The following is a 22432-nucleotide window of genomic DNA, read 5'->3' on the forward strand; positions in this document are numbered from 1 at the left end:
TGCCTTTTTTCTCTTCTCAGCTGTTTGTTGAGCTTTCTTCATCTTCTTTTCTTCTTTCGCTCGTTTTTCCTCTTCTTTCTTCTGAACAATTGATTCTTTTTTAATTCCCCTCGCTATACTCATGAATCCTTCGATCAACAAATACCGACAGGTTAGAATTCAGGCGACAGTTATTGATCACCACAGTAATTATTGAAAATAATTTTTTTATCTATTTTTTATCATTCTGAGTTGTTCTCCGATGATTTAACTTGAGATTTATATCATATTTATGATCATTCGGTACTTACGTGGTAAAATTTGAGTGCTGAAGCTTCAGGTACACACTTAACTCATTCCACAAGCAAACGGTGAAAATGGCCGTTTCCCGCGTTCGCGCGCTTTTACCATTTATTTTTGACAGTTTACAGTGGTACCACTGCCACAATTGAGATCACTAGCGAAAGCAGGGATTTTATTCTTTGCACTGTTGGTTTTACCTTCTTGATCAATTCAACTCAAACTTCGCACTTAATAAATAAATAGCCGAGTGATCAAGTACTACCTACTGATCAGAAACTACCTTCACTACCTTATTTCTGTGTTTTTTTTTCTTTGAAGAATGAAGACACGTGAAATGGATTTGTTTCGATTTTTCTGTATTTTTATTTGGGGCAATGGGGATTTTTTTTTGAGAGATTTTTTTCGGGGAGGAAGATTTCTAGAAACCTTTAAGATTATTCTGGGGAATGATCCAATTCGATTTTGCCCCACCCTCCGCTCGAAACGACACGACTGAGTCGGAGCTGAGTTTCGAGCATTGAACCACTGCTCAACTTTAGATACCGGGTTGTGCCGTCTTGGCGTTGCGCTCCAAGCCGGTATGAAGCGGCGTGACGCGCCGTGAACTCGGGTACAGCGTCAAGCCGAGGCTGAGGTCTGAGTACCGGACTACGCTTGAAATGAGGTTATCATTTTAAAGCTGAAGGAGGGCTGATCCAAGGCTGAACCCCAGCCCTGATTGAGCATTTCTAAGCCTTGGTCCAGGGTTTGATGAGCCCTGTTTCTATCATCGATTCCTACCTGGATGTTATTCCATTAAGAGTTTACAGAAATTGATTAAGGAAAGTTCCGAAAATTCTAGGGATCTTCCCGATCGATCGTGAGATATTTTCTGAACAGTCTATAATCGAATCATTTCGGCAATTTTTCATCGATATGGCTGTCAAGTAGGATTTTCTCCGATTTTTTCATCCGAGGGGCACCCTTCGTCAGATTCTTCGGGAAAAATCTTGCAATCGTAAAACTATTTCCGATTGTTTTCTCTCCGGGTGATCGTTTCCATATACTTATGAGTTCGAAACGATATAGAGACACATCGATTGCAAGAAGAACAATTTGAATCACTTCATTTGTTTGAATCTCCTGACAGTTTCTTCACATACTCACACGCATACACATATATGCACACATCGTTGTCGCACTACCAAAGAGGCCTAAGTTATGTGTCTACGGAAGCTATTATACCTCTTTCACTCTACAAAGAACGATATTTCTTCAGAAACATAGCACGATAATTCTACAAGCATAAAACGTGGAGAAATCATGCAAATTCCACATTTGTTTTTCAGGGTCATTAGAATAACTTCCTCACTTCGGGCCTGGAAGTTAAAAATATGATGCGCTTCAGCATTTCCCTCATCAGGTGACCAGTCAAGGGTTAATTCATGGAAAACAATTGTGCGTTCCTCTTGATTGTTGAATCCATTGGACTTGGACCAAAATATTGTACAAAAATACACCTAAAACTTATTATCGTCAAACTTTGATATTCTGAAACAGTATTTAGACTTCAATAAAATTTACAAAAATGTTCCACGTTATTCAACTTCTCTGAAAGTGGAGTAGCCCAAATCCACCCAGATCAATAAGCATCCATTGAAATCTTACAACGCAAGAGTATAAACTGCGTGTCTATTCACAGCAGCATTTTCTGAACGCCGCACGCAAGGTTGAGGCCGCCACTTTTCACAGGATTGGACGCCAATCGATAAAAGTCCCGTTTGCACGCGATGAGTCAACAAACGTTCTCCTCACATAATATTTCTACGCAATATCTTACATCCCAAATAAAGCCACACCCAACTGCAACTCGATGCAGGAAAACGGACGAGGGTCCCCTGTTATATCACCAAGCATTGACGTTAGTTGACCCCACTCAAGTGGTAGAGTGTACCATCCGGTAATAATACTCGTGGTGGGAGCCAGAGTATTAGTGTCGTTTGATACGTCTCTAAGCAACGTCAGTCGATAACATTTTGTTCGGGGTAGTAGGCGCGCTCATGGCATTCTTTAAAAATCGGATATTTTTTCAATTATAGATTAATACATAACAATAAAATTCAAATCGTTCCTTCGAAAGTATGAGAACATCATTTCCCAAAACACGAGAAATTAGTAATAATGGGACTCTCAATTGATTATATATTCAATCATGAGTTTCATGGAGTTTACTATTGAGGTCTCATTAAGGCAATTACGTGATAATAAAGTGACAGATGAAACACCGAGGAGATTTAAGTTAATGAGGAGAGTGTTAGTATAAAAATGCAGGTATGCAGTCGAGGCAGGAAATTGTGGCTGTTGACCTTCATTGCCACACTAGCCTGTGGACATTTTATACTCATGTATTGTGATATAAAAATATTAAAGTGGGAGCCAGAGAGATTTCTCCTTGAATTCGGAAATAGCCACACTCCGCATGTAGATAATTCAACAAAGAAGATTCTCTTCTGGAATACTATGTTTGGAGATGAAACATTCTACTTTGGGAATGGTGCTATTTTTAACAAGTGCCCCGATTTACCCCGTGATGGCTGCTATGCTACCCACAATCGACATGCTTTCAATATTCGTGATTTTGATGCCATATTATTCCACGGAAATGAATTGTCAGTGAGAGATCTACCGGCTGAACGTGATAAATCGCAACGATATATTTTCGTTAATCTTGAGAGTCCGGTGACATGGATACGGCGAACGAAACCATTATTTGAGGATTATTTCAATTTAACAATGACGTATAGACTAGACAGTGATATACAATGGTCGTACTATGCTGTACGTGATAGGAAGAGTGGAAATATTGTGGCACCGGCGTTGAATGCCGTTTGGAAGATACCCGAGGATGCAACAGGTGAGGATTGCAATCGACAGTTTCACATACACTCACGGATACATTGGTAATAAATGAGGTTTAATTTTCCGGAGTTTTTCCGGTATCTCTGAGGGTCATTATGTGAGGGTTAGAATTGGATGGGAAATTTTGACACAGTTCATTCACCTTCCGCAGAATAATTTTAGCAGTTGTCTGGGAATTTTTATCAGTTTTTTAGCATTCGTTAAGGTTGAATAAGCACTAACTGCTTATTATGACTAGTGGGGTTCTCACTACAGGAGTCATAAATTATTGTTTGCGCAATCGTATCGCCGTTCTCTTCATTTGCACATTGTTGAGGGCTTGTCGACAAGTGCATCATTTTTTGTCGATAACCATGTAGTACTCCAATAGAAAATTTTATTCCTTAATACGGCTTCTGAATACGTTTTAGCAATCATTCTTCAGTAGATTTTGTTTATCGATAGTAGACATGGAGCCATGTGAAACATTTGCAATTTCTTGTGAATTAAATTATATGTAAATCATTCACGAATATTCGTTTGGTCATATTCGAATGTGTTAGATAATGATCATTGATAGAATTTGTCGAAAAAATGTAAACATTTGTCTATTTTTCTTCATTTGTTTTGCGAGTTATATGACCATGTATTTTATGTGAGTGTATTATTTTTATAATGTCATTGTGAATAGTAGATGGGCAAGAAGGATTCTAGGTCCGTGACGTCACGCGCCGTTGTCCTCATGCGACGCATGGCGAGTGGTGGGTGGAGTGGAGAGGGGAGGGAGAAGGAGTGGGAGGTTGCGTTTGCTGATGATGTCGCTCAATTATATTATTTCTTGGATGAGGGATGGGGTGAATTGCCAGATCGCCGGTCCTGTGGGGATGTACAATTTTTGAGGGTGAGAGGAAAGATTCTGGTCTAGAGCCTGTCGATCTAAAATATAGAGGATTTGTGGATCGTTGCAAACAGCGCACTCGAAAAATCTGGTCTCATGCGTTCAGTGTGTCTGACAGAGATGGTTGATAGCAGTGGCGTAGCAATCACTTGAATTGATGATACAGAGAGTCATGTGGAGGCATCGATAGTGGAGCGAAGTATGAACACAAAGTGGAGAGCGCGAGAATAGTCTGTAATACCCAGGGCGGAAGCACGTATGTGAAGAAAACACGTGTATGCGAATTTTCCTCAATCAATATTCTTTCCATACGATTTTATCAAGAAATATTTTTTTCTATTGCATTTTATCAATGAACATTTTTTTACTGTTTTATTTGAGAACAATTAGTGGAATAATACATTCTTCTTATAATGATGAGCCAATCAACTTTTATGGAAATATTTACAGATGTGACAATTTTTAATCATCGGTATCACTCCATCGTATCCATCCACATCGTTATAGATTGAGTTGTCATGACTGCGACATCTTCGACAGTTGGCAATTTCCCGATCTGACTTCAATTTTTCTGGAAGTTTCTCCCAAATCTCATCGATCTCCTTCTCAGATAAACGAAGCAGTAGAACTTTCGGAAGAACTGCGATGTCCTCAGCTTTCATATCTTTCAGATTTCCCATCTGACAAAATATTTTTATAGATTTTTTGAGTGAACCATCGGAATGCTTCGGCCACCATACATTAATCTGTTGCCCTTTTTCCATAGCACAGTTATACTTAATTAGACCCAGATGATATCTTCGATTTGTACATGTAAGTAGCACAATATCATCCAGTCCGGAACAGTTCAAATTATTCACATAAATGACATTCAGATTTTTCAAATCGATGATATCTCCTAACCATTGTATTTTTTCCGTACCTTTCATAATGATGTGACTCACACCATTCAGCAGTCCCTGAAGCACATCCTTGGCTTGCTCGTACGGTTTATCACCAGCTACCCAAGCTAAGCCATGGTGATTGGATGTCAACCAGCTGTTCGTCCACTTGTACTTCGGACTGAGCAAATTCCAGTCGCAGGGGGCTTCGAAGAGTATACTGATCGGTTGATCGTCTCCTTCCTCAGCTCCATCAATGATAAGAGCACCAATTTCTTTTAGAATAAATTCATTCCCATAACTCTGGAAGCCTTGTAAATCCAAAATTATTTTCATTGTACGTTCTTTTAATCTTTGACTTATCACTGTCTATTCTATTCTATTGGACGTCTGTAGCTGTCCGACTGATCACAGGTGGATGATTCCCGCACTTTATATAAAAACTCACGAATGAGAGACTCATCACTGTGTGGGAAAGAATGTATCATTCCTCATGAAAAATATTGCACCATGTTTTTCAACAATTTCACTTCATGACGTTTATTCCATATCGAAAAGGAAATGAAACATTAATTGCTCGAGTCTAATTCGAATGAGTGTCATGAGTCTAATTTTCAGAATTATTTTCACCATCGCACGAAATGCAACACCACGAGAGGGATTTCTAAAATAAGTAAATCGTGATATGGAGCCGGAAAAAACATATCCATATTCATCACATAAAGAAGAAGAAGGAAATATTTTTGCAGAGGCTATAAGAGGGTGTCAATGAGTCGTCATACAAACCACCGTGAGCATTCGATAGAGGTCCATCAACCAGGATTACAGTGAACTGGATTAAAGTGAAACTTTAGTGAATTGTGTGCCCATTTGAGAGTAAGTGCTTCAAAGTTCAGAATAAAGTAGAGATACACTATTCTTTCCATTCTCGAAAATCTGGAGTGCCATTTTTTTTTCGATATTTTACTGAAATAATTCGATTTTTCATTGATGTGAAAATTTTCTGTTATAATAAATGAGAGTTCTGGTATGAATATGGCTTAAACTCGCAAAAAAGTCAAATACCGTATTTCTATCGGTTGGAATTCAGATTCGGGGAATTATTCAGCCAAATGCCCCTTGTGCTCGAAAAATTGTAGAAAATTTTTTTCTCAAATTTTTCTGCATATCAACGATCCGGAGAAGTTTTGCAACAAAATCTCTTGCGCTTCGCACTCTGCAAAACTTTCCCCTCCCGTTGCTATGCAACGAAACCATCGAGAAATTTTGGACAATTTTGGAACACTCGGGGCATTACGACTGAGAATTTAACATGTTCTTGATTTTTTTTTAAATGTTCAATTTTATTCCGCAGTGATTCAATTTCTCAAGTTCAATAATTAATAGGAGTGTTTGACCGTTTTTCATCAGTCAAACTGATTTTATAATTATTCTATTTCCAAATGAATTGTCAGTTTAAAAAAATTGACTTTCAAATGATTTAAATAGTGAGTGTTTGAAGAAAAATATTCAATTTTTTTCGTTGAACATTTTATACAGTTACAAAAATTTTTCATAACATTCTACTCTGAACCTACTGATTTGTTATAATAATTAAGAATTATCGTTTTTTTTTTATTTTTCAGATGAATATGCCGAAAGTGACAACGACTCCAAGCATGGAGTGCGAGTGCCAGTTGGTACCGCTGTCCACTGAGTACGCTGAGGGAGGTGAAACTCATTCAGACCCATTATTAGCAGCTGCAGGTGTGACAGTTCCAACTGCTCCAGCAATGATTGACTCTGATGATCCACCTACGTATAATTTTGCAGTGAGAAGAGACTTGGGGATACAGCAGCAGCCCTTTCTGTGGAGGGGGGCTGATGGAGCCCCCACACTGGCTGAATCCAGCATCATCCAGGCAGCCCAACCAACCGAGGTTGTGGTACAACGTACCACAACCATTGTGAAATCCCCCGGGGATTCATCTCCGACGGGCGCCACTGAGTCCACCGCTGCCATTAATCATGAATCCATGGTATCAGCGGCATCCGCATCCACACTTGATGAATATGCTCCTGGGGCATACACCATCGTATCAACCCAGCCAGCTGATGAAGAAACCAAGGATTCAGCGGATTCAGCGGACTCCAATGAATCTATCAATACACCGCCGTACCCACAGCATGACAATCCCCTTCAAATCGATACCACCATTCAACTCCCCGATGAACAACACGACAATGCAGGTGGATCCATTGGAGATCCACCCCAGTGTAACACCAAACTTTCTACCGAATCACCTGATGGACAGACCAATGATTCCATTGAACCCAGTCGACCTGTCTTCACCATCCGTAAACAGCATGACTCTTCATCCGAGAGCAATGATGGAGAGCTCTACTCACCTTCATCAACCTTGGTTGAAGGACTGTTAGAGGCAGATGAACCTACGGCGCCCCCACCATCACACAGTCATTCCTCTTGCTCAACATGCTCTTCCATTCTGACATGCTCATCGGACGTTGAGTCTGTGGAAGAAAATGAGGAGGCGTATGATGTCGCAGTCACTCAGTTCTACGTCCCTGATGAATGGAGAGATCGGCACTCNAACTTTCTACCGAATCACCTGATGGACAGACCAATGATTCCATTGAACCCAGTCGACCTGTCTTCACCATCCGTAAACAGCATGACTCTTCATCCGAGCGCAATGATGGAGAGCTCTACTCACCTTCATCAACCTTGGTTGAAGGACTGTTAGAGGCAGATGAACCTACGGCGCCCCCACCATCACACAGTCATTCCTCTTGCTCAACATGCTCTTCCATTCTGACATGCTCATCGGACGTTGAGTCTGTGGAAGAAAATGAGGAGGCGTATGATGTCGCAGTCACTCAGTTCTACGTCCCTGATGAATGGAGAGATCGGCACTCCGTTGCAGCAGTGGTCAGTCAATTGTTCAACAAAATGGCTAACATGATACCAGATGGTACATTCATCACCGTGAGTGGAGTTCGAGCTCAGATGTTTGTTTGCAACCGTGGTCACATCATGTTCGTCAAGGACTCTCTGTTAGGGATGTTTGAGGATCGTGTTCGACGTAGGCATGGTAAATATAAGAAGAATTGAGTAACAAAATAATTGAGCAAATTCACTAGACAATTCTATTAGTTTTTAGCCTATTCCATTGAAATCTTTGATGGGAATATTTCATCGGAAAAGTTCATGGATTCAAATGATTCTATACAACTTATTCTATTAAAGTATTTTTTATAGACTTTTTTTAGTTTCAATTTTCCAAGATTTAAAAAAAAAGAAAAAAATTAAACTGAAGAAATTCTATAGAAAATGGTCCAACAGAATAAGTTGTATAGAAACATCATATTCTATTGACTTTTTCGATAGAACGTTTCAATAGAATCTATCCAATACTAATAGAAAGCTTGATAGAAATAAAAAACGATTTGTCTAACGCATTCGGTAGGTTTTTTTCTAGTAAATTTTTTCATACATGTAGTGCAAATTTTGTTGATTGATTTTAACCGCAGGTATTTTTAATTGACTTGTTTCAGAGGCCTTAGTCGAGCAGAAGGCTGGAAAACTCTAAGAATGCATCGGATTCAGCAGATAACCTCGCACGAAACATTATTTTCATTTAACGTAGTTTTTTAGTAGTGTCAGAAAAAGAGAGAACCTCTGCCTCTATATTCCTCATTGTTCTCTAATCAACATAATTGATATGCTCTTTTTCATATATTTTTCATTGTCAATTCCTAAAAAATAAAAGAAGAAACTTAATGATAACTCTTTCTCATGTGATTTCGAGAATCCCCGAGAACTTTTCTCTTTCAGAATTTCATTTCAAGAAGAAGAAGAAGAATGAGAACCAAAGGAGCAACAAAATCCACAAATTTAATATATAACTGGAGTGGTAACAAGTAAACTCTATTGAATTGTCTATTAGTTTTGATCGATTCTATAGCATTTTCAATAGAAAATACTCTATATAAATAAAAAAAAGAATTGGATTTTTTTTTATACAACTTATTCAAAATGGATATATTTCCCATAGAATCTCCTCAATTCTAATTTTCAAAGTTATTTTAGTTTGATTTTTCATGAACAGAAAAGGAAATTCAAACCGAAGAAATTCTATAGTAGAATTCTATTGGTTTTTTTCTACGAAATACTTTCTATTGAACATTCAAGTAGAGTGCGGAATGATACATGTTTCTCGAATTTAAAGAGCTGAATTTTCAAAGAGATCTTTTCTATTTCAATAAAATGCATATTTTTTGAATCTGGTAGAGAGAGAGAGGTTGCGAAGTTTTTTTCTTGGATTTTAGAACAAGGAACAAGTTAAAACATAGTGGAAAACAACTTGAAAATCTATTTTTTTCTGTCTCTATCAAATATCTTAAAGAAATTGTCCGTAAAATTGATCCAAAAAACTAATAGAATTTTTTTATTTGAGTTTCTACAGGATTTCAATAGAAATTCATTTGGATTTTCTCGATGATAGGTTTTTCTATTGAATTTTTTTTCCTCTGCGATAATAGAAGGTATCTATTATCACAGAAATTAATTATGAAAAAATTTTGCGAAATTTTTTTTTTACTCATTTATTTAGATTTTTATTTCATTTCTTGTTTGAAATATTCACTATGCATAAGTTTGACATTTTTTTTCTAGACATATTTCAACTCAATATCATTGTATTTGCCTCCGTGGTAACGTAAAATCAGGTGACTGCCTGCAGCAGCAGTCTCCAAGATGTCTAGCTGTGGTTTATCAGCCACTAGAGCTGCTGATACTCTGCACGGTAAATAGATTTTGAATGTCCTTTCAATTTTCGCATCCACCTTCGGTCCATATTTCGTTACGACTGTTTTAAATCCAGTAATTTGATAGTCTTTGTCCTGCAGCATTTCCGAAACTTTCATCACCGGTAAAAATTCCTCACCACAACAGACTCGATTTATTTGATCTAAATCGATAGGTTTTGATGGAGAATACTCTTTCTTTGTAGAATCCATTGCTTTCATTTAATGTTTTCGAATAAACGTTTATGTTTCACTCTTACGTATCACACGGTCTTGCTACTAGCGCCACTGCTGTTTGAATAAATTGTGAATTGAAGAACACCGTTTTTATATACCTAGTGGATTGCGTGTCAATTGCTTCATATTAGGAAATGTGATGACTTACGTTAGAGTCATACTGACTAATGATTAGATAATATACTAATTCATGGGCAATGATGAATCAACACTCTCACCCTATAAACATCTACATGAACAGACAATCGTAGTCATTCAGCGAGAAGTATTTGATAAAATAATACGTCGAGAAGCGGTAATGGAGGTAAAATTTTGTGTCAAAGTGGTGGAAATCATAGAGGGAGCTTATAAACGGTTAAATTTTTTGACAAGTCATGAAATCGAGCAGTGGTTGAGGAAGTGTACTCATTACATCGAATTTTTCAATAAAATTGCCAGAAGAGTAAACATTTTTGGAGGATATAAACGCAGAATTCAAACGACTGTTTCCATAATCCACTTCTTTTATGAGGAATTCAAGGAACGACAGCGACATATTGGAGGTGCAATTGAACGAAACTACCAATACAGTATAGAGTCCGCTGTAAAAACTTGAAATCCATCTTCCATGGAAGGATAAGTACGGGGACAATTATAAACCTGCGTAATAAAGATTTGGGTGACTTGTTGAGAGATGCGAAAACCTTAGCTGTAGTTCGTTTGCGGAATGTTTTACGAGAAAAAGGTAGTGTGAAAGTTAATACTGTGTTGGCGTGTAAATTTAATGTATTGAAAAACGACGAGACTATCAAGGAAACTAAATTTTTTAATACGAGAAACGAACTCATCCTCCCAACCACTGATCCATGGAAATGGTGTGACGAGTATCTAATCGATCGTCTGCTCCAAAAGGTGGAGGAATTTCAAGAACGAGATTCAGGTTGGACAATGGTGGAGATAATGAACTTAGACGTTAACATCAACCATTATGCTCCATTGCGTGGTGGATTATCGACTTTTGTGGCACTTCCTGAGGATGTACAGAGGAAAAAAGGCTGTTGTAAATATTCAAAATGATGATGAATTTTGTCTCCTCTGGTCTGTCATGGCCGCACATCATCCTCCAACACCTGGAAACAGTAATCCCTGTCGAAAAACTTCATATCCTCATTACAGCACAGAACTCCATTATGAGGATATTATTTGCCCAATGACTCTCAAAAACATCCCCAAGTTTGAGGAAATGAATCATCTATCTATCAATGTGTATGGTATAGAAAGTTCTGCAAGAGGAAGGAAGAGTGAAATAGTTCCTTTCTATTTGAGTCGGTATCAATCGGTAGAAGCAACTATTCATCTACTGATGCTGAATAGTGACGCTGAGATTTCCAATGATGATGATGATTATGATGATCATGTGAGCTATGATCCTCGAGTTATTTATCACTTTGTTTGGATAAGAAATTTATCGAGATTAGTCGGTATGCAAATTTTGAAACGTAAAACGAAGACATTCCTGTGTGATAGATGTTTATGTCACTTCAACTCAGAATCTTCATATCAAAAACATCAACACGATTGTTTCGCGGTGAACAAGTGTCGAGTGCTACTTCCAAAAAAGACAGATAATATTCTAAGTTTTTCACATTATAAGTACAGAGAAATCGTACCGTTTGTAGTCTATGGAGATTTGGAATGTATTCTTGCACCAGTTTCAGTAAACAACGTAAATCAAAAGCATATATCCCTCATAGTACCGCATTTTATTTACATTGTGCTTTTAATCACAGCTTATCGAAATTTGAAATCTATCGCGGGGAAAATTGCATTGATTCGTTCATCAGTAAACTGAAAGATATCGCGCACATGGTAGATGCGTATAGGAAAAACATCATATCAATGATAGCACTCAGTGATAAACAAATACAAAATTTCAATGTAGCTGAAATATGTCATATTTGTGAAAAAACTTTCATAGAAACTGATATCAAGCATCGTGATCATTGTCATTTCACAGGCTAATACCGAGGTGCGGCACATCCAAGGTGTAATTTAAATTATCAAGATTCTTGCGTTGTTCCTATTGTTTTTCATAACCTTTCTGGTTATGACGCGCATTTTTTAATCAAAGCATTAGCTACTCAGTTTGATGGTGATGTATATCTTCTACCAATTAATAAGGAGAAATATATTTCTTTCACTGAACGCGTGACGGAAACAAAAATTAGTCTGCGTTTCATCGATTCATTTCGATTCATGGGAAGTAGTTTGGGTAAACTAGCACCTTACCTAAATAATGAAGATAAATCCATTAGTCGTGAACAGTATGCTAGTAAAGAGGAATTTGAGCTCATGACTAGAAAAGGTGTTTTCCCGTACGAATATGTGGATGGTTGGAATCATTTCGAAGAGATTAATTTACCAATGAAAAAGCATTTCTACTCAAAATTAAATGGTGCAGGAATTTCAAATGAGGATTATCAACATGCGTTGAAAATTTCGGAAACTTTCCATGTAAAATCATTGGGTGAATATTCAGATTTATATTTGAAAACAGATGTTTTATTATTGAGTAACATTTTTGAGAATTTTCGATATAACTGTGTCTCTCTTATAAACTAGACCCGTTACGCTACTTCACCGCTCCGGGGTTAGCGTTTGATGCCATGCTCAAATGCACCAAAGTAAAATTGAGCTTTTAACAGACGTAGAAAAACTATTATTTATTGAGACGGGTATTCGAGGTGGAGTGGCTCAATGCTCGAATTGGTGGGCTCAAGCAAACAATAGATATATGGGTGAATATTTCGATGCAGATGAAGATGAATTTTATCTCATGTATGTTGATATTAATAATTTATACGATGCAGTTATGTCTGAATATTTACCTTATGGTTCTTTCGAATGGGCAGATCCATTGACTATCGATATTTACTCTATTCCTGATGAGTCATCTACGGGCTATATACTTGAAGTAGATCTCAACTATCCACAGAATATTCATGAAATGCATAAAGATTTGCCTCTTTGTCCTCAACAATTCACAGCACCTAACAGTAAAATATCAAAGTTAATGACTACTCTACTTCCCAAGGAGAAATATAATATACATTACAAGAACTTGAAGCAATGCTTGAGTCTTGGTATGAAACTCATAAGAATCCATCGTGTCCTAAAATTTGAGCAGTCGCCGTGGCTTCAACCGTACATTATCTTCAATACAGACTCGCGAATAAAATCGAAAAATGAGTTCGAAAAGAATTTTTATAAGTTAATGAATAACGCAGTTGTTGGTAAAACCATGGAAAATGTAAGGAAACACAAAGATGTTAAATTAGTCACGAAGTGGGAAGGTAGATATGGTGCGAAATCATTAATAGTAAAACCAAATTTCCATAGCTGCACCATTTTCGATAATGACATGGTTATTATTGAAATGAATCGCACGAAAATATTATTCAACAAGCCAATATATGTCGGTTATTCAATTTGCGACTTATCAAAGATATTTATATATGATTTTCATTATAAATACATAGTACAGGTATTTGGTAATACAGCAAAATTGATGTATACCGACACAGACAGCCTATTGTATTACTTCAAAGTCCCTGATATATATAAATGCATTAAAGATGATGGAATGAAATTCGATACATCTGGTTACCCTCAGAATAATGTTTATGGAATGCCTCTGAAGAATAAAAAAGTTTTGGGTCTAATGAAAGATGAGTGTAACGGTAAAATTATGACAGAATTCGTAGGCTTGCGTGCGAAACTCTATTCTTTTACGATTCAGGGTAAAACGGAGGAGAAAAAAAGAGCGAAAGGGATTAAAGCTGCCACAATGAGAACAATCACATTCAGTGATTACAAGAATTGTTTATTTAACCATATCGATTTAATGAAAACGCAATATCTTATTCGAAGTGAGAAACATGAAGTTCAGACAGTAATGCAGAATAAGTTGACACTGAGCTGGCGAGATGATAAGAGAATTATTTTACCTGGTACAACGGATACTGTACCTTATGGTTATAAGTAAATGATGTATGAATGATAAATAAATAAATGAATGCATTTTTGTTTTTATATCCTTCTACTTTATTAACATGAATTACAAATCGTTTTTATTTATCCAACTGTTATGGGAACTATCGAAGCCCCACCATTTCACTAGGACTTGATCACCTCGTTTGCGTACAACTTTCTCCACGAGGTAGATATCAGAGTTTTTGACTTTAGTAAGTTCTTCTTGATAAAAACCACCCTCAATTGGTTTATCCTGATTGTCTATGAGCTTATAAGTGACTGAATCAGTATTCTGTATCTTTTTTATTGTAAAAATTTCGGTTGTCCAGTTTGGTGTGTAACCGTTCTCAAAAATATGTTTAAATTTGCTGATTCGAACTTTATCACCCACTGTGAATTTCATGTGGTGGGTTCGATTAATTCCAAATCTTCCATAAACTGTGCGCAATAATTGTTCCTCATTTGCAATTGTGACATCTCGTGGTTTCATCCAAATTTTTCTATGTTTGGTATTATTATATTTGAGTACAGGATCATCAATTATATCAGTCTATTGATATGATTCTCGTAGACTGAATTGCTTCCACATGTTGGTTTTAATGGTACGATTGAAAAACTCACAGATGGAGGCTTTCATAGTACTGAATGTTGAATAGAGTGAAATATTATGATGATGCATCAGGGCTTGAAATTCACGGTTGTAGAATCCCTTGCTTTGGTCCACATGTAACTTTTGTGGTACACGTCCTTCCTTCAATACTGATTGCATGGCTGCAGTTACATCCTTACCACTCTTCATTTTCCCTGGACGTACCCAAGAATACTTAGAAAAGTAATCAAAGATTGTGAGCAAAAATTTGAAACTCTTATAATCACGTGAATATGCAGACATGTCCACAAGATCAGCTTGCCATGTTTCATCTACTGCTCGCATTATCACATGGCGTCGTTGATAATTTCTCCGGGCAGGTCTATGAAGCTCCTCAACTATTCCTGCCTTCTCGTAATTCAGTTTGTGTTTCATCAACTTTGATTCGAATCAGGAATAGAACTTTACCAACGTCTTAAACTGCACTTGATCTGGAAAATTGAATCATGATTGATTGTTCATGACATGAGGAATCTCTTTCTCCACTGCTGTCACTCTACATTTCAACCTTTCAACAATTTTGAAATGTTTATTGATGATATCTTGTAATCTTTCAACTTCTCGTTTCATCATCCGAGCAGACACAGCATCCTGTTCATTTATGCTATCAGCGATATGACATAATCTCTTACCATTCATATCATATTGGCCATCAGAAGAGATTTTAAACCCTTCACCTGGTGGTCCTCTAATCCCACTGCCTCCGGTTCTTTCACGTGGTAACTGATGACCGAATACGTCCACGCTCATGATTGAAATGAGGTTGAAACCTCGAAGAACCGCTCTAATAAATGATTTGTGGTTCCCGCAATTCTTCAATAATGGAAAGAATTTCATTTGAGTGACTTGAATTACCAGCCGCATGGGATGTATAAAGTAATCGAAGTCTATCAACTAACTGATTGGGATCATCCCAATAGACATAGTCCAATTTTCGATTCCTCCACTCTGCGATCATGTACTCTGGCAGACCTGTTCCTCCTATTCGTCTCGGAGATTAAGTGAGATTAGCGATAATGGTATTGTATTTCTCACTCTTCTTATCCTCACGAATATCACTTGTCGCACGATAATTCATCTGATTTGCATTGGTTTGTGATATGATTCTACTATAGTTATCCAGATCAATTGATTTGACGAATCCATAATTGGGTATCTTTTTAAACAATAGCTCAATTAAACCATGTATCTGCTTGAATTCCAATCCTTTAATGTGGATGGAATCATCATCATATTCGAAATCTGAATTACCAATTTTCAAAAGTCCTCTGCTTATACGTACACCATACGACGTATCCAGAATTTTTTGACTTTTACGAGCTTCTAACAATTTTATATATTGCTGGATTGCATGAAGGGTTGAGGATAGTTTGATTGAGTACTCTAGCTCTCGAGGGGATACGGTGAACTTGACTTGAGAATACAGTTGTTTGGGGAATGTTTTTTTCCCTCTCCACACAGGAGTATCTTATCCTCTAGAGCCAGAGGGAACAGGAGTTTCCACCTCCCCATCATCATCATCGCTAGGCTCACCAATTTCGCCTTGCTCCTCTTCCTTCTTTATATTGAGGAGATCTTCTTCCTTTTTCAAGTTAACCTGCTCATTTTTTATAGTTTGCTCCACCAACTGTTGGAGAGGTGTGGTTATAGGCCGAAAAGTCTCATTCATTGTTCACTCTACTGCATCTCGTCCAGTTTTAATTAGCCTGTGTTTTGTTCGAATTGCCTCACCTGTTTTAGCAATCTGATGTAAGACATGTCCTTGCTTCTTGAATTCAGTACTCTGCATGTTGATACAAGTGAGTTCTAAAGCTTACTGGATGGAATCTTATGCAGTGCTATCTATTTAAAATGGTGAAACTGTCAAATCCTCTCCTATAATGACCCGCATTCATTTCACTGTCTTTGACAATTACCAACGTACTGTACTTGGTCTCATTCCAACAGGATGAGCACAGATCCTTGAACTGATTGAATGACATATCAGTGTTCACATGATCATTGTAGATATGCTTTAAATTGAGTTCATCTTGACGAAAGAGTACTATCAAATTCGTATGATCACGCACTAGATGCTTCGGAATGCGTGAATAAGTCTGACATAAATAGAAGCAATCCACACTGCTATGACGACCCATGCAAAAAAAAAATTCGCATATTATCTTGTTTTTCACAGGCTACATCATCGAAAATCATCAGAGAATTCGGTCGCGCTTGTTCCAGTGCAATTACTTCTTCATGATCATGATAAGGGAAATAGTTCACACCTGGTACAATTGCTAATAAATTCTTCAAAAAGTTATATTTCCGTTGACAGAAAGATTTTCAGTAGACATAAATGTTCTCAAATCTCAAACCATTTGGATGAGTAATGAGGGTAAGGAGAATGTTAAATTTACCACAATTTGACGGTCCACAAAGTATTGCACGCACAGTACTCGGTAGAAGGGCCCATGACGTTTTTCAACGTTTGTTTTTATTTGTACGTACTCATCAAAATTGATGATGGGCATCTTGACATTTTGTTGTTTGTACTTTACTGCTCTCCTCATGTTATGACGAGGTGATATTGATGACTGATCTTTAAATGTATAAATACACTACATTTATAGCGTTACCTAATCACTTGGTATTGAACCATGAAAGGGACTGAACGTACGCATAGCGCAAAAGGTTTAGTGAATCGACTCATCAATAATCTTCCAGTAGAACTGCATATTCCTGATGGGTATCAGTACTGTGGACCTGGGACAAAATTGCAAGAGCGTGTAAAACGTGGTGATCCAGGCATCAATCCATTAGACGCTGCTTGCAAAGAGCACGATATAGCATATTCCAAAAACCGTGAGAATCTTGAAGGAAGGCACGAGACGGACGAGGTGTTGACAGAGAAGGCTTAGGCACGCGTTCTTGCTAGAGACGCTGGGTTTCTTGAAAAAGGAGCCGCTTGGAGCGTTGCTAACATCATGAAAGTCAAAACAAAGTTTGGTATGGGTGCGGCATGACAGACAATAATCGAAGCGAGGAAGATGAAACATGGGGGATCCCATTTGAAACGAAAGACTCAGGAGAAAAAAAGGAAGAAAAAATCCGGTGGTGTACATGTACTCAAGAAGAAGAAGAAGAACAAGAGGATAGTTAACTTGAGGAATGTTATTCGTGCTGCAAAATCATCTATGAATCCTGGAATAGATACTGTAAAATCTGCTCTCAGAGGAGCTCGTCAAGCCGTACATTCAGCTGGTGGCAGAGCACGAATTAACTCACCACGCATTATTCCCGTTCCAGGAAAAATTAGTGGTCTCTTACCCTTTCTTATACCAATATTTTCTGCTTTAAGCTCTAGCAGGTGGTGCAGCTGGTATTGCGAAAGCGATAAATGATGCTAGTGCTGCCAAACGGGATCTAAAGGAAAAGAAACGTCATAATCAAACATTGGAGAGTATTGCACTCAGTGGTGGCAAAGGGTTATGCTTGAAACCGTGCAAGAAAGATCTGGGTCTTCATTTAAAAAACGCATAGAGCTACCACACCGAGCACTCACCGATGCCGACTTGATCAAGTATGCAACAGCCTTGAGAATTCCACAGTTTCGAGGAGTTTACATAAGAAATGCAATGCCCAAGAAAGGCCCTGAAGAGTTAGAATCAGTCATAATTAATTTGGATGATAAAAATGGCCCAGACATACATTGGGGGGCATATAAGAAGCATAATAATGACATCATTTACTTCGATAGTTTCAGTAATTTATAACCTCCACAAGATCTGAGGAGGTATTTCGGTGTTGGTAGCATTATTTAATATAACCATGATAGGTATCAGAAGTATGACACAGTAGTATGTGGACATCTATGTCTGGAATTTCTCAGCGGTCAACTGCTATAAAAAGGTTTTCCATGTGAAGCATAGTATCAGTCAATCCTCGTCCGTTAGTATGGGTGATTCATTGACATTAACCCTTACGGGAAAGTCATCTATACTGGAAGCCTACTACTTTCCACCCATTGAGTTATTACCATCAAAGCATCACGCTCTGGGTCTCATTGAATTCGTTTCTTTCAACTCCATCCCCAATATCGATATGGGTAATAATAAATTTCATGTAGTTATGGATAATGGAGAAGAGAAAGTTGTTACTATCCCTACGGGCAGTTACGAAATCGAAGACATTGGAAATTATTTGAATAAAGAATTATTACCCTTCAACATACTTCTCACATTGCAACCGAATAATAATACTTTATGCAGTGAAATCAACTGCAATGAGCATATAAATTTCATTCCTACTGATTCAATTGGTCGTCTCCTAGGCTTCGCACGTAATATTCTTGGGTCCACTATTCATCATACGTCTGACTTACCAGTAGCCATTCTCAAAGTCAATACCCTCCGTGTCGAATGCAATATTACCACGGGGGCATTCATCAATGAACAACCAGTGCATACCATTCATAAATTCTGTCCAACCGTACCACCAGGATATAAGACTGTGGAAATGCCGAGCCATGTCATTTATATGCCGATCACCAGTCATGCCATAGATCACTTTCAACTAAAAATTGTGGATCAAGACGGCCATTTCGTAAATTTTCGTGGTGAAGTTGTAACTATAAGACTACACATTAAAACTTGATATGGGCATTGATTTCAAGACTACGATTGTGCACGGAGGTGGTCATTATAAAACAGAACCAATATGCCGAAAAAAAATCAGTCGTCGAGGAATCGTCAAGAGGCTCACACATCAAAATATTCAGTTCCTGCAGAGTTTGGGTCTGAAACCCCGAGCAGTGCCAGCAGCCAGGAGAGGAGAGTGAAAAACTGTTGTGTTGCAGTCATCTATCTTTTCATCAGCACGATGGCGGAAACCCTAACCATACAACAACCAATTGTCTTCGATGAGTCTATTGTGCATTACGAAATTCATGCACATTAACCCTTTGGTTCCACAACTTTCAACAATAACGATGAAATTCGTATCACCGTTCAGCATCAAGATTTATGCTTGCTGCCAAGCAAAAGTTCATTACATATAAATTGAGCAGGCCCAGAAAACATTTTTTCCGAATTTCAATTTGCAAGTTTACGGAAACGAAAGCTCATTAGTTCAAATGACTGTGTGATTTTTTTCCGATTTTCGTTCGTTCAGCTATATCGTTTGTAACACGTAGAGATGTGATAATTTTCAAGGCTCTGATAAAATCGTCTCTTTTCTCCCACGTGGTTGGGTCACTATCCAAAAAGTCGGTCTCTAATTTTAGAATTTCGAAGAACTTGGATGTATTCTGTGTTACAAATACGTCCAAGCTCAATTCTTGAATCGATGTCTTGCCATTGATATCAATTCTTTTCTTCTGTCTACTTTTTGTGAGAGCAGGTCGAGATTTGATGGCCTGACACATCATTCTCTTACACGCTGTACTCACATTTTGATCGAAAAAGGCAAACGCAATTAACTCTTCTGATAAATACCAGAGGTGGTTCATGAATTTCTCAAATGCAGCTCTGCACACTTTCGAGGAAACATTTGGGCTATTAGCCGTTGCTGCTAACTGTTTCAACAGATGTAAATCGTTATTCGGTGCTGCAACTGCATTTGAGGCAGTGAACCAAGCCTTCTGGTAGATAAGAATAATGAAAATACACATATTGCGCAAGCCTGATTCCTCGTAGGGTCTCAATTGAAATTGCTCTCTGAACATGAAGATTTTTAGCGAGTAGATCGCCTTTGCCATCCACCTAGCATGGTGAATGGGGCCCAGTGCTCGAAATCGGTTTCCTCGCTTCAAGTTTCCTCCGATAAAAATCACCACCAATTCCAGAAACTCCTGGTAATCCTGTCGAATCGTTTTATCCTATAAACAAACAGATGTAATCTTAAAGACTCTGTAAGGAACTCTTCCTTTCTGTGATCGGGGTAGGAGTGTCGAAATGGCTTCGGTGTTTCCATGATTATTAGAAGGGGGCTTTGAGTATAGACAAACCATGCAAATTCATATAAAAATAGGATTTAAGTATTCTCATTTGGTAGAAATTTCATAACTCACCTTCAACTGCAGTTCAGTGAAAGCCATGATCTCCGCCATGTTATGATCAAGGGCTTCTCGGACAATATCATCCTCCAAACCTGGTGAGAATTTGGTTTTATTGACGTTTTTCCAATGATCTTGAAACCTCTTGAATATTGGGACATCAGGCCCGGCAGTCCCCCCCATCGATGACTCGAATGCAGCTTTCAGCAACAGCTCAAAAATATGATGACGGCATGCAAGATGCAGGAGATCTCTTCCCATCAATTCTTCCAGCTTAATACATGCGCCATTGACACTGCCTGTGTTACTCGCAGTAGTGTCAAAAACCATGGCGCATATATTTTCAAGCGCATTCCAATCATGCAAGCAATCATAAATGGCTCTTGCCTGAGCTTCTCCAGTGCCTTTCTCGAGTCTAGGGACTCCCAGCAACTGGTGCCAGTCACGACCCGATAAAAGAACTGGGAGTCTCTCAATTTTGAGCCATTTATCTTCCGGCGCTGGTAATTGTTTTTCATCCCAGTGGACAGTATTGATATCTGGACATCTATCCGTTGCACTATCCTTAATCATTTCATTTAAGTGCTTGCGCTGTTTCCGTCGATTGCGACGGACAGTTTCGCGACTCAAATGAACGTCGTCCAAATCTATGCCAACCTGCATGAGAACTGCTGCTATCACGCGTGCGCCCATGCAATCACTTATTTTAGCTCTATCCAAAATTGCCGTAATGTCTGGAGTAATCGGTTTTAATTTCTTGGATTTCCTTAGATGTGATTCGTTCTGATAGTCACTATCTATTTCAACGTTATCCTCAATTCGTTGTAACACCTCATCAATGTCTTCAATTTCATCGACAACGTAGTTACCACCGTTAGCCATGATCCCGCGTAGGTGGACTAGAAAGTAAAAAAACATGCTTAAAAATGGATTGGGGCCACTACATAAATTTAATGACTTTTCGTTTCATTTCCAATACTTGAAGGGTTATTCACTTCTTTGTGCAAGATGGCACGGAATTTTTTATCCCTTTCAACTTCCAATCGTAATCATTTCGAAAACCACTGGTAATAGAGAAAAATTCGAAATGACTACTTTCAACCGATTGGCCTATCAATGGAAGTGCTAGTGATTAATTTTCTTGTTAATTGATAGAGTTCAATGCAGACATCAACTTTTGTTGATATTATTTTGCGTTCCAAATAGTGCATCTAAAAAAAAAATCTGCAAATACAGGTTTTATCGTGTTTTTCACGATTATCAACGAAACGGTCACAGTTATTCCAATTTTCCCCAAGACAAATTTTGTAAGTTTCAATTAGCTCTAAATATTCTGTCTTGGAAGTTTTGTTCTGACTCGCGTTGTTTTCAAGTAGATTGAAATGATTGAAATTTTACCCCATTTCGCNAAGTGCTAGTGATTAATTTTCTTGTTAATTGATAGAGTTCAATGCAGACATCAACTTTTGTTGATATTATTTTGCGTTCCAAATAGTGTATCTAAAAAAAAAATCTGCAAATACAGGTTTTATCGTGTTTTTCACGATTATCAACGAAACGATCACAGCTATTCCAATTTTCCCCAAGACAAATTTTGTAAGTTTCAATTAGCTCTAAATATTCTGTCTTGGAAGTTTTCTTCTGACTCGCGTTGTTTTCAAGTAGATTGAAATGATTGAAATTTTACCCCACTTCGCGCATCTTCCCTAAACGCATGGCATCCCCACTCTAGCGCCGACAATTGTATTGCGATGAAG

The 22432-nt window shown here is 37.9% G+C and overlaps 3 protein-coding genes across 8 annotated transcripts in view; 2 read left to right on the plus strand and 1 right to left on the minus strand.

Moving 5' to 3' along the window:
* Window positions 1-2271: 2271 nt before the first annotated feature.
* LOC114841041 (alpha-(1,3)-fucosyltransferase C-like) overlaps window positions 2272-22432 on the plus strand; it is a 37778-nt gene continuing 17617 nt past the window's right edge. The window contains exon 1 of the mRNA XM_015267910.2: window positions 2272-3175. Coding sequence (XP_015123396.1) covers window positions 2587-3175 — 589 coding nt within the window. The 5' untranslated portion in view covers window positions 2272-2586. The remainder of the gene's footprint in view (window positions 3176-22432) is intronic.
* LOC107045594 lies at window positions 3183-8725 on the plus strand. 6 transcript variants are annotated; one of them, XM_015267916.2, is made up of 7 exons: window positions 3183-4332; window positions 4508-4870; window positions 5011-5814; window positions 6564-6684; window positions 6751-7518; window positions 7845-8030; window positions 8494-8725. In XM_015267916.2, the coding sequence occupies exons 4-7, from the start codon at window positions 6564-6566 to the stop codon at window positions 8526-8528; spliced, it is 1110 nt and encodes a 369-aa protein (XP_015123402.1). In that variant the 5' UTR covers window positions 3183-4332; window positions 4508-4870; window positions 5011-5814; the 3' UTR covers window positions 8529-8725. The 6 variants fall into 6 exon arrangements, with proteins under 6 accessions (XP_015123402.1, XP_028982471.1, XP_028982470.1 ...); XM_029126638.1 differs by having other exon boundaries at window positions 3183-4060; window positions 4164-4332; window positions 6564-7518; XM_029126637.1 differs by having other exon boundaries at window positions 3183-4060; window positions 4176-4332; window positions 6564-7518.
* LOC114841597 lies at window positions 4400-5331 on the minus strand. The gene is made up of 2 exons (XM_029126639.1): window positions 4980-5331; window positions 4400-4737 (listed from the first exon to the last, which is right to left on the minus strand). Exons 1-2 carry the CDS (start codon window positions 5272-5274, stop codon window positions 4709-4711), a joined length of 324 nt encoding a protein of 107 aa, XP_028982472.1. The 5' UTR covers window positions 5275-5331; the 3' UTR covers window positions 4400-4708.

The sequence above is a fragment of the Diachasma alloeum genome, unplaced genomic scaffold, assembly GCF_001412515.2.
Source record: "Diachasma alloeum isolate Michigan unplaced genomic scaffold, Dall2.0 Dall_scaffold_01013, whole genome shotgun sequence".
Lineage (NCBI taxonomy): Eukaryota > Metazoa > Arthropoda > Insecta > Hymenoptera > Braconidae > Diachasma > Diachasma alloeum.